General features: G+C 38.3%; 1 protein-coding gene across 1 annotated transcript in view; it reads right to left on the bottom strand.

Annotated features, from left to right (window-relative positions):
• LOC101858287 (digestive organ expansion factor homolog) overlaps nt 1-12,624 on the bottom strand; it is a 34,970-nt gene that overhangs the window by 21,133 nt on the left and 1,213 nt on the right. Inside the window, exons 2-7 of the mRNA XM_005103306.3 lie at nt 9,150-9,201; nt 6,549-6,936; nt 3,369-3,446; nt 2,976-3,064; nt 2,040-2,129; nt 676-739 (exon numbers count right to left, since the gene is read on the bottom strand). Of these exons, the coding sequence (XP_005103363.1) occupies nt 676-739; nt 2,040-2,129; nt 2,976-3,064; nt 3,369-3,446; nt 6,549-6,936; nt 9,150-9,201 (761 nt within the window). The remainder of the gene's footprint in view (nt 1-675; nt 740-2,039; nt 2,130-2,975; nt 3,065-3,368; nt 3,447-6,548; nt 6,937-9,149; nt 9,202-12,624) is intronic.

The following is a 12,624-nucleotide window of genomic DNA, read 5'->3' as shown; positions in this document are numbered from 1 at the left end:
TTCGAAAGAGTGGCCGATGTCACTGACAAATAAGAACGCAATAGTTTACTTCCAAAAAACACAGAAAATGACCCAGTGCATTCATAGTATGACTAGTATTCTATACACAGATGCTAGATTTTCTCCCAAGGGTGTTTGTTCAAATGGTTTGTCGATATTTGGAATGAAAAGACCTGGTTTTCAATGGGACATTGTTCCAGTTTGTGGCTGTATGGAAACAGTTTCTAAGCTTAGCTGATTGCACAAAATTGGCAGAACCTTTGTGAATAATTATCTTTTTACGATGAAAAGTGACATGCACATTCAGAAGTGAATGTAGATTGAATAAATCGCGCATAAAAATATTTCCTTACAACTTTATATTTTTACTTTGTTGGTAATTTGCAAATTTGACAGTTTTTTGCACTGTTTGTTCTCTGTCTGGTTTGTCTTACTGCCTGGAATTACAATTTGATAGAGATTTTGGCCCAGCACTTTGCTTCATCTCATTTCCCTTCCTAAAGAGACACAAAACACTGTTGTAGCTTAACGTGGCGATAAATTATAGCCCACTATGTACGTGACCCTGTGCTCCATTTTGATTGAGCAAAATTAAATTCAGTCGCAGGGATGAAAATAAAATAAATCGGAGACAAAGGGCTAATACAAATGTTAGAAAAACTATTTTAAACTTACCTGAATTCACATTGCAATGTTGTGCATTGGCCACTCCAATTTGATCAATCAGTTTTTGCTTGACCTGCGATAAAAAAGATGAGCCTACCACTGATAAGTGCCCTACAACAGAGAACCCTCCATCTATGACATGATCTGTACCAACTACAGCAGTGGTCCATCCCCTTTCCATACACTTCACATATGTTTGGAAGTTGGAACTATGAACTTTGTTTTGTTTTTGTTTTTGTTTTTATTCCAGAACGAATATAAATACCCCAATCACTGAGATGTATATAAATGATAAAACACATTGTCAAAAAAGTCCCAAAGACCAAAAACATAGTTCCACCAGCCTATTTAAGGTGGGAACTCACCCCCATGACAAAATGGTATGAATCAAACCTGCATAGAGCAGGAACCTACCACAACAGAAACAATATGAAACATGTTCCTTTCTGAAAATTTACCCTGTATTAAGTCGAGAAGAATAAATTTGTACAGATTCTTGAGTTATGAGAGCACAATTTCCTCTGACCAAAACAATCCCGAGACTTCAATAACGTATTCAAAACATTCTGATCAGCCAGGAGATGCACAGAATTCTCCATAACGTGTTGAGGGTGGGGCGAGATTTTTAGAATGGATTCTAGATGCTATGACTATGATGTACGAAACAAGTAAAAAATAGAAAACGAACACACACACACAAAATTAGTTGTAGCAATAAAGACAAACTTGTGAGGCATACAAAATGTGGTTGTTTAGGAGATGAAAAAGACCCCATCCATTACTCTGTGATTGGTCTTGTGAGTTTTCAAACAAAATGCTCCTGGCAGACACCAGATACTGCCAGAGAAACTGCCCCTCAGCTTTCACCCCCTCACAACACATATACCCTATTCACATCCAAATCTGTCTCGTCACATCTCTCATCCAAAAGAGTCTACTCACACCTAAATCAGTCATCCTGTTCTACCCTATTCACACCTAAACCAGTCACATGGCCTCGGAATCTTTTCCTCCTGCCCTGCTCTAGTCTTTGACAGGCTTTTCTTCTTACTTATCCTGTGTTTGTGCATGAACAAGGAGGTGCCTAAGGGAGACAGCTATGCTTATTGGTAGCATGGCAGGGCATCTTGACGAGGAGGAAAACCACATACCCCACTGCTTAAATATACAGTGTATGAAGGCTATTGTTCACATCAGTCCCTTTGCTTCCACCTGGTTATATCTCTCTTTATCTTTTATGCTTCTCTTCTGAGGCATCTGACCTACCACTAACATTAGGGACTTCATACCCTTCTAGTGTACAGTAGTCTTTTTCTTTTCATCAACCAAAAGGATTATTGACAACCTAAAAGAATACAAGTTAAACAACATACGTGCAATTTCTTCAAATCTGAGTCAGCATTCACGTCAGCCAATAGGTCAGCATCTTGATACATCAGCGTACTGGCTCCAAGGCCAGGTACCTTCAGGCATGAAAAGAAACATTGTAGTAGTTTTCACAGTAGAGTTTCTTTGTCAATAACAGAAGAAAGTGTCTGTAACATAATCTTCAGAGAAAAACATTCAACAACACAAAAATCAGAAAAAAATTAACACCATTTACAATGTACAATGGCGAAAAGGCTGATACCAGTAAACATTATTAGTTTATTCATCTTTAACCTGAAAAGGGACTAATTTTTTGGGACTAATTTTTTTTACAGTGCAGCTTCATTAACACTTTTTACCCATGCAGAGCGCATAGCCATATCTCGGCAAAAAATATAAATTTTCAAAACACTTGAAAAAATTGAATGTGATGATAGCATGATCATTAAAATACGAATCAGAGCTGAAACTAAAAACTAGATTTATTACATCTGCCACCCAAATCCTCATCGTGTCAACACTAAAGCAGCACTCATGCTAGATCAACTATACATTTTTCAAACATTTACACTCTAATTGTTGTAAAAAACTGATTTCTGCACTCAAAGGCCACACATTACTATTCAGAAAGGAAGTTATAACTTAAAGAAATGTGTATGTCTAAAAGAAGATCATTCCCACATTTTTGTTGTGATATTACACTATTACCGATCAGCGTCCAGAGGTGGCTTCTTACGGTCGCCAATCGGCGTCCTGTTGTGGCAAAGTGTTGAAGAAAATACCTCAGCCCAAATCCATTAAAAAACTTGAATTAGTGTGTTTACCCCCCCAAATGAACTCGGCTGCACCTCTATAAAAGTCACTGCTGGCTGACAAAAAACAAACAAAACAGATAAAGAAACAGGTGCACAGACCAACCCGTCCTTTGTTTCACATTCTACCTTCACAGCAGACTTTTTCCACTTGACAGAATTGCCCTCAGTGATACGCTCAATGTCGTGCTCTTCTTCAAAGTGCTTTGTGAAAGGATCTGAAAGTTTAGAAACAATATCTTCATCTTACATGCGTGAACATTTAACAGAAACAAGGAGATGCATCATGTGCAGTGAGCTACTATTATAATTGTAAGTGCACATGTTTGTAACCCCATCAATACAAATTAGGTAATTTAGGAGGTGGGCTACCTTTATCCTGCCAGTCATGGCCAACCTAGATTAAGAAAACGTGCAAATGTAAATATGTAACAAAAATCAAGGAAGAAAAAGTAAATGCCAAAATTTAGATTATATTGCGACTATGCTATACAGGACAAACACAGACAAATCGTTGCATACCAGATTCTTTAAGACATAAATCATCTTCCTCTTGTTCTTCATCACTTTCATCCTCTGCTTCATCGATTTCCTTTGGTCCTAGACATCAAAGAAGAAAAAACAAGATTATTCTTAGAGTACAAATCTCTCCAATGCATTGTTTCAAGAAAGCTAGTCAAAAGTCACAATGTGTCAAAAACAAATTATCAGTGAATCAAACTAGTACACTGTTCATTTGGATTTACAATTACAGCAACACATCTTATTGAACATATAATCACACACAGTACAAACATAATCACCTCTAAAGTCTGCGACAGGTGAACAGCTGACAGACAAGAAGAAACAAATGGAAAGATTGGTGGAACATTATTCAGACTTATACTCAGAGGAGCGACATGTTGATAGAAAGCTACATGAAGCCATTCCTCAGCTCTCCGAAATGTCAGAACATGATACAACACCAACAGAAGAAGAACTCTCCTCTGCAATCGATGAACTCGCTTGCAGAAAAGCAGCAAGAAATGACAACATACCTGCTGAAGTACTGAAAGAGAACAAAGAGACTCTCCTCTCATATCTCTACAAGCTACTAACGACTTGTTGGCTGAAAGCAGAAATTCAACATGACATGAGAGATGCCAAATTCACCACACTCTACAAAAACAAAGGGGACAGAAGAGATTGCAAGAACTACAGAGGTATTTCACAGCTAAGCGTCACTGAAAAAGCTTTCGCTAGGATCATCCTGAAGCGACTTCAGAAACTAGCAGGAAGAGTCCTACCAGAGAGCCAATGCGGTTTCAGATCAAACCGCTCAACAATGGACATGATCTTTTCTATTCATCAGCTACAAGAAAAATGCAGGGAGCAACGACTGCCATTACATACTGCGTTCGTCGATCTGACAAAGGCTTTTGATACAGTCAGTAGATCAGGACTGTACATGGTGCTTGGAAAAATTGGCTGTCCCCCAATACTGCTTACAGCTCATCATCTCATTCCACGAAGATATGAAAGCCACCATTCAGCTTGACGGTTCAACATTAAACAGTTTCAACATCAATATCGGAGTAAAGCAAGGTTGTGTCTTAGCACCAACTCTTTTTAGCACTTTTTTTGCTGTCCTACTGCAATACGCATTCAAAGAGTCACCAGGGGATGTCTTCCTCCACTGGACAACCGATGGGTTGCTCTTCAATCTTGCTCGACTCAAGGCCAAGACCAAGATTAACAAAACAACAGTACGAGACCTTCTCTTCGCCGTTGATGCTGCTCTTGTTGCTCACAGTGAATCAACCCTACAAACAATGATGGACCGCCTATCAACAGCATGCAAGGTCTTTAGCTTGGTCATCAGTGTTAAGAAAACAGTCATCCTTACCCAAGAAGGTGCAGAGCAGAGCCATATATGGCTGAATGACAAAGAACTTAAGACAGTGGACAACTTCTGTTACCTGGGGTCTACCATCAGCTCTACAACATCATTTGATTATGAGATCAACATCAGGATAGGGAAAGCAGCAACAACTTTTGGAAAGCTGACAAAACGAGCATGGGAAAACAAAAGATTAACCATCAAAACAAAGATCAAGATTTACGAAGCATGTGTCCTCAGCACACTCCTTTATGGATCTGAAGCATGGACCTTATACAGAAGACAAGAAAAGCGCCTTGACATTTCCCATCTCAGATGCTGCCGCAAGATCTTAGGCATTTCGTGGCGTGACAAGGTTACAAATGTTGAAGTGTTGGCACAGGCAAACCTCCAGAGCATGACAACTATCCTGTGTTTAAAAAGATTGAGATGGCTTGGCCATGTCAAGAGAATGGATGACAACCGGATTCCGAAGCAACTTCTCTATGGAGAACTTGCCCAGGGAAAGAGACAAAGAGGAAGACCAAAATTGAGGTACAAAGACACCTGCAAAAACAGCTTATCTAAGCTTGGAGTAGATTTTAACATCTGGGAAAAAATAGCCGAGGACCGGAAAACAGGGAGGAAAATTACAAATGAAAGAACTAAAATGCTACAGAACAGCCTTAGAAACAACCAGGCAGAGAAGCGCCAAAGACGAAAGGAAAAAAGCGGAAATACAGAGCTTCGATCTACGACACTGATATGCAAGCACCACGACAGAATCTGCGCTTCAAACATAGGAAGAATTAGCCATGAAAGAAGCTGCATGAAGACAACCTTGAGACCATCTTAAGCTAAATTGACCGTCTGCATAGACGAAAAGAGCCATACAAACATACTACAGGTATTACCACACACACCCCTTCAACTGTTACTGCACACACTAAAGTAGGCACTTTTATTATTCTCTCTGACGTTCAGACATGCACATGTAACCTTATTCCACAAAGACAAGATGAGAAAAACTAGTAATTGCAAAAAAAGTGTTTATGAAGAAAGCTTCCTTTCAACCTTTGTTTGAAGGTCTCTAACTTTAAGCAATGAGTAGACAGTAATTCCACTGGAAGGGTGTCCATCACGGAGGAACAGAAAGTGTAATTGTGCCTTCTCCACATCATTGTATATGCAACTTCTGACAGGTATGATCTGCTTATCAAGGTGTCAGAGGGCAAGAATTTCCATGATTATAGCATAGAAAGTGGCATATTGCACCTTCAAATTAATAAATAAACAATTCCAGTTTGAAGACCATCTAACTTTATGTGGTATGCAGTGACATAACCATGTTATGATATCTTTTTACACTCGTCTTATAGCACAGCACTGATCAGTCAGAATACACTGGAGTTTGGTTTCTTCAGAAAAGCCAGACAAAAGAGAACAACAATAGTCAAGATATGAAAGCACAAAAGACCATGTTGTCAGTGTTTTCGAAGCGATGACACCAGGGTATGGCCACACCTGAGGTACACAGTGAGGTACATGACAGATGCTTTCATACTCAATTTGCGGATATAATGACTCTGTTCCAGAAAAAAATCAACCCTACTGACGTTAACGTTGAACTGGTTACAAAGAAGGGGACATAATTTTTATTCTAGAAGCACAAGGAATAATTCATGTTTATTCTGACTTCATTCTTAGTAGTTTTACTTTTTTTAAACACAATAAGTTTGAAAAAAGTGTACAGTATTTTTTAAAAATACCCATATTTTTTGTACCTGCTAGAAAATGCCTAGCTTCAAGTGACTAAAAAGAATTTGTTAAAATGAAATACAAACCTATTTCATCAGTGTGCTTTTCATCCTCACAATCTGAGTGTTTCAAATTATTACGATCTGCATCACTGTCCTCCTCGTCTTTCTCAGACAAATTAAAACTGGAATTCTGGTCTTCATCATTATTATCTGTGTCCCCTGAATCAGCTTCTCCATCCTCTGCTAAATCCTCTCCTTCATGGTCACTTTCGGCATCTGAATCATCCTCCTCCTCTTCCTCTTCATTATCAACTTCAGTACCAATATCCTCCTCCTGCTCTTCACCATCATCACTATCACTCTCTTCTTCAGACTCAGGCGGTTTCTCTTCAACTCCAATCTCCAACATCAGTTGTTTCAAAACTGGCACCTCTTCCTCGCTGTCTTCATCGGAGGAGCTTATGGCAGTATCCTAAAGTAAAAAGGGAAAGATTTGAAGACATTTCAAAATGACATAAGGATGGTCTCAGGACAACATAACAGTCGACAGTCATGTAACAAGACAAACAATGGCATATGATAAATCTATATCCATAAAGCAATCTTTTACTAATAACTGTTAAGTTTCCCTCTCCTAGAAGCATATTAAGTCATGGGTGGTTTGTCCTCTCTTACACTGCCAGGCGATTAATAAGTCAATGGATGTCCAGACTTAACGCAAAATTTAGATCACAATCTCTCCTTTCAGTATTCTGTTAATGTTGGAGTGCTGCCTATCAAATAAAAGGTCAGAATCTCTCCAAACAACCCTCAGTTTGAGTCCCGCTTACACCTTACTTTGCTTACTCATGGGGTACTCTTAAAATGGTCTGTTGTTTTGAGATGCATGATTGAAGTTTTTTTACTTAAAAGCTTATAATAAGTGCAAAATATATATTTGGTGCTACAGATTCTGCTTTATGCCCTCAAATCTGGTGTAAAAAAACAACAACTTAGGATTCAATTAATATTTACAAAGCCAACCCACTCAGTGTAATTTGTGTTCTTCAACACATGATACGTAAAATTTTTTGGACTCATTTGTCATTCGACATTCTAGTTTGTGTAAGAACATATTCCATCTTTTATTCTAATAATAAAAGGACATCAGCAACATTGAACATTTTTAAAAGCACAACTCGCAATGCTTATAGAAAAACAGTGCCATTCATTTGATAAAGGAAACTAAAACACTTCGATGTAGAAGCAGTCCCTTTTTCATAAATTGTGAGCCTGACAACTGACAAAGTCACACATTGACTTCCACACTTAAAAAATGAAACAGTACAGAGATATGTCAAACTCCCCATCAGTTCATTGTGAAACAACAAAATAAGAAACTGCGCTTCAGAATTAGAGACAAACATCGTCACAACAAAACTACACATTTCTTTGGTCTCAGTTTTTTTAGTTTTTAGTCTTAGAAAGAGTTTTACAGCACTTGCAACATAATGCGGTCATATAAGTGACGAAGATCAGAGGTGTTGCAAGAGAGTAACAAACATGAAAAAGAAAGAGAAATAAGGACACAAGATGTTTGATAGGAAAGAAGCAGCAAACCAAACCAGAGCACCCGCCAACCACCCACGACCTCAGTTTGCTTAGCAACAATAATGGTGAGATGGTACAATTATGCATCATTTATTGTAAAAGTGAAGAGGAGAAAAGCAGGAACTAAAGGCAAAAAGTGAGCAGATGTAGGCTGTATTGAAACACAACCTTCAATGTATCTTATGAGAAGCAAAGAAAGGAGGACAACACACAGGCGTATGCATGGAAAGCACATTTACAGCCAAAAGCTTAAAATACAACTTGTGATGAAAAACACCCAATAAATAGCACAATAATTTCACTGTCTGTTGAACTAATGAGCACATTATAATTAAATGTTTCAATTAATCAGTTCAACTGAAAGTTAAAGAAAAAGAAAATTGTTTCAATTGACAGCTACCCTCACACTACTAGCTAGACTTCAGTGTTTACACATTCACAGATGGAAATGCAACCATATACCATCTACCAACAAGGCTTCTGTGTTGAATCACAAGAAAAACATGTTTATTTATGGAAGTTAAGAGTGTGTCTGAGAGGTAACAGTGAAGGTAATAAAAATCTTTCATTCTAATTTTTAAATCTTTTGTACAAAAAGAAATTTTTAATGTATGAGATGACAAACCAGTGCTCAAAGGTCAATTTTTCTCTTCTTTTACCACATTGTATAATTGTTGTCTTTTTTTTCTTTTGTTTATAAAAATTAAGAGCCATCCATTATTTCCTTCTCTCCAGATGATTATTTTATTACTGTCATACTGAATTTCATGACCATAATCAGAATCAATTTTGATTTATGTGTGTAACATAGAATTAAAAGCTTGTCAGATAGTTCTGGGCTTGGGCTATCTTGATGGTTGAGTCAGCCAGCAAATAACTCAACCACTGTGTAACAGCTGAGGACAAAAACTTCATTTGAGGGCCAACAGCAAAATAGAAGAGACAGAAAGAGATCCGTAATCCATAACAAAACAGACGTGAATAAGAAAAAAAAATCAGGAATCTACATAGAGAAAAAAGACAAACTAAAGGGAAAAACTTCTTAATAAAAAATAAAAAAAAAACCAAAACAAAACAGCACAATAAAGCACAGACCTGGTTTTCACGTGATGTATCTTGCACTTTTGTGTATTTCTTGACTGCAGCTCTGGAAAAAAAATGTTAAAGTATGAAAAAAAACATCACTTAACAAGCAACAACATTTAAGTTTTCCTCTATAACTATAGAAGAAAAAGTCTTCATATTCAATAACAACAAGTGTTTCCATGAGAAAACATTACTGAAGTTGAATTCTGCTGCATTATATTCTTTGTCAAAATGTTTTCTGTCATAATAGCCATCTACAGATAAAGCCATGCCAGCTTGATTCATTTGAATAGCTTTACTAAGACTAACTCCACCCAGATTTCTTTGATATCCCATTGTCTTCATCATCATCTTTTCATATTTATAAAGAACAGGCCTACTTACAGCAGTGTATTGATTAAAATGAAGCTTGAGGTGCTGTACCCTGCCATCCACATATTATTATATAGATTCTATACACCCAAATTTAAGTCATTCATATTTCTGCCATTTAAGTCATGGTATTGGATTTCTCCAATTTAAGTTAATAAAACTTAATAAGACCACATTGTGTTACAATCTAAATTTTAACAAAATACAGTTGAAATAACACAAAAGGAATATCTTTTAAAATCAATTTTGGCGTATACACACTTCACCTAGATCTACATCTTAAGGAAAAGAGAAAATCTGTAGACCATCTCACAGGCTAGTTACGTTACACACGGCTGTTCCACTCAGGATCACTTAGTTGTCGGCCGACCTGACCTCCGAGACGAGGTCACGCCCCGGTCACGCTACCTGCGGGTGCTCGGCCTCGCGGTCAGCGGCTCCCCCGCAATGTTATGTTTTGTACACATAAAACAACACCAGTTCTTATGAAAGCTTAGAAAGTCAATGAAACAACAACCAAATGATCACATGAAGACGAAGGTGTAGTTTACGACAGTATAATTTTTATCACGGAGAAGTAAAAGAAAGTGTTGTTTAAAAGAGGGGGAATGTGGCTTTCATCATAGATTGATTATTACAAACAAACATGTTTTTAAAAAAATAATTAAAAATAAACGGACTGACAGATTGTTACAGTCTTCATTTTCAGCTCACAGTCAGACTTTGAACTTTCAAACACACTTACGTTTATGATGTACGACCAAAATGTCTTGCTGCTATTGTTAATTAATGCACACAATGAGTGGGAAAACTGTTGAGTCCAGCCAACGCACCAGTACATTTCACATGAGATCGAAGACCTTCACAGCTGAATTGATGTTACTATAGTCAATAATTTGATAAACATACTACTATCTATGAGACGGAAGATTTAAATTCCTGAAGGTCGGGGACAGTGGCCAGTGGTTCCTCTGGCGAGCGGCTTGTTCCCGCCTCAGAGTGGACTTTGATTTTCTCTATTTCTACACTACCTGAAACAATGTCTTTATAGATTTTCCTGTCCTGGTTTTCGCTCGGGATACAGACGCCAACATTCCTCCACGATGTACGCCTCTGTCTATCCTGATGCCATGTCAACCCCAGGGTTTCTTTTATGGCAAGAGCAAACTTTGCCCCTATAACTACTTTTTCCCGTGTCCCACTTTTGTGTAAAATATTGCGTCTGACTTTTCCTCTCTGTCTCTTTAGGTCAGACGCATGCTGCACTTCTATGTCACTTTTACTTCTACCAGCAACTGACTGCCTGACTTTGTTAATTATATTTGTTCTTCGTTTTCTTGTCGGTGAGCTTGATAAGTCAGATGATATTCTGTGTGTGACTATCCTTTGAAACAGTAATGGCTGTCCTTTTGTTTTGAATCTCAACCGTCCTTTCGTCTGAGATGAGTTAAGCTTTCGTCTGATCAGATGTGTAGCAACTTTTCATTCTAACGGCGTGAGTGGCTCTGTGTCAGATTTCAAAAGTGTTGACTCTAATGAAATGTCGTTTCATGTTTGACTAATGGGAAGCTGGTACTGTCTGAACTGTTTCGTCTTCGTTTTAGGTGTGGATGTCAAAATATGAGTTTCTGGTGAAATGTAAAATGAGTCTTCGTCTGTATGTGTAAATGTGCTGTCAATGGATTGAGTGGTAAAGGGCTGAGCACCATCGCCTGTGCTTAAAGAGAAAACATCAGGGGTGGGGGTATCCGTTATGCTCGCAGACTCCACTGCCATACGAGCGGGGGACGGAGAACGCAACTCGTGTCCTTCCGTAAGCAAAGGAATGCGCTCTTTAATGCACCCTTTGCTAAGTTTAACACAGTGAGCACACACAGAGCACTCGTTAATGCTTATGCTTGCGTCTTAAGCGGACCAAACATAGGCACTGTCTTCAACACATTTCTGTGCGGCCTTCAAAGCCGCATTTGTAATTTGCTTCCGTAGTGTGTATATTCGCGAGCCACATTTCCTGCACAGAGTGTTGGAATGCTTGTCGGCTGCGTCGTTGTCAATGTTCAGTCTATAATATTGCAATAAGTCAGACTTAAAGTTTTTACACAAAAATCGACGCTGCTTAGAAACTTTAGTTTTTACACTTCTTCCACCACAAGTACGACACAACTTGTTTAAATTCTCAAAGTGGATGTTATAAGAGTGTTCCATCGTTGATGTTAAAAGGCTCTATAATTATAAACACACAAGAAAGTCAGACGGCAAGTTCCCGCTTCACAGAGTTTTTCTTTGCACCGAGCGTTGCACTAGACTAGTCACATAAAGTGCGCTAGTTCATGGAAATTTAGCTCGTACCCGGAGATTTTTCACCACAATGGAGAGAATAGATTTATGAAAAGAAATATGAAGGTTAAAACAAAAATTGTTGGTTCGAATTATTAAAATTCTCTTTTAAATCCAAAAAATGTATCCCAAGGGAGTATAAAACGAGATAGAAACTGGTTTCAAACTGCGGGTTACAGAGGAGATGCTGAGCTTTTATTTGGTAAATAACACTCCTAGGTTTACGGGATGGAGAAAGGGAGTACTATGCTGTTAACTACCCGTATGGAGAACTAGAGGGACTGGCTGATACAGTGTATACACTCCTTGAGTGTGTTGCATTATTTGGGTTCACAGTTGTCTATGAGGAAACAAGATGGGTGTGTCCCATTATTTGGATTCAAAATTGTATGTGAACCTGGATACAAATAAATACAACAGGAAAGCGGGGAAAAAATGAAAGAATTCAACGTCATGAAGGGAGTGAAGCATTTACCATGAACCTAGCTCAAGGGGCCCCCGAAACTAACGACCCGGTTACCGTGTACATAGATACTGAGACAACGTGCCCGGTTACCGTGTACGTAGACACTCCATTTTTATTAAACTTTTGTTTGCTGTGCCGTTCAGGATGTGAAATGGCCTTCACCCATCCCATTAAATAAACTAAACCTGAAACTTATCTCTACAACTCAGTTATTCTCAGTGCTGTTCTGTGTGTATCTGTGTTATTTATAAGACTATTGAGGCCTACTGTGTATTAGAATAGAAGGAATCGGTGTTAGAATCCGCGGCG

Source organism: Aplysia californica, unplaced genomic scaffold (assembly GCF_000002075.1).
Source record: "Aplysia californica isolate F4 #8 unplaced genomic scaffold, AplCal3.0 scaffold00367, whole genome shotgun sequence".
Lineage (NCBI taxonomy): Eukaryota > Metazoa > Mollusca > Gastropoda > Aplysiida > Aplysiidae > Aplysia > Aplysia californica.
Note: the sequence above shows the minus strand (reverse complement) of the source record. Positions and strands in the feature narration are given on the sequence as shown.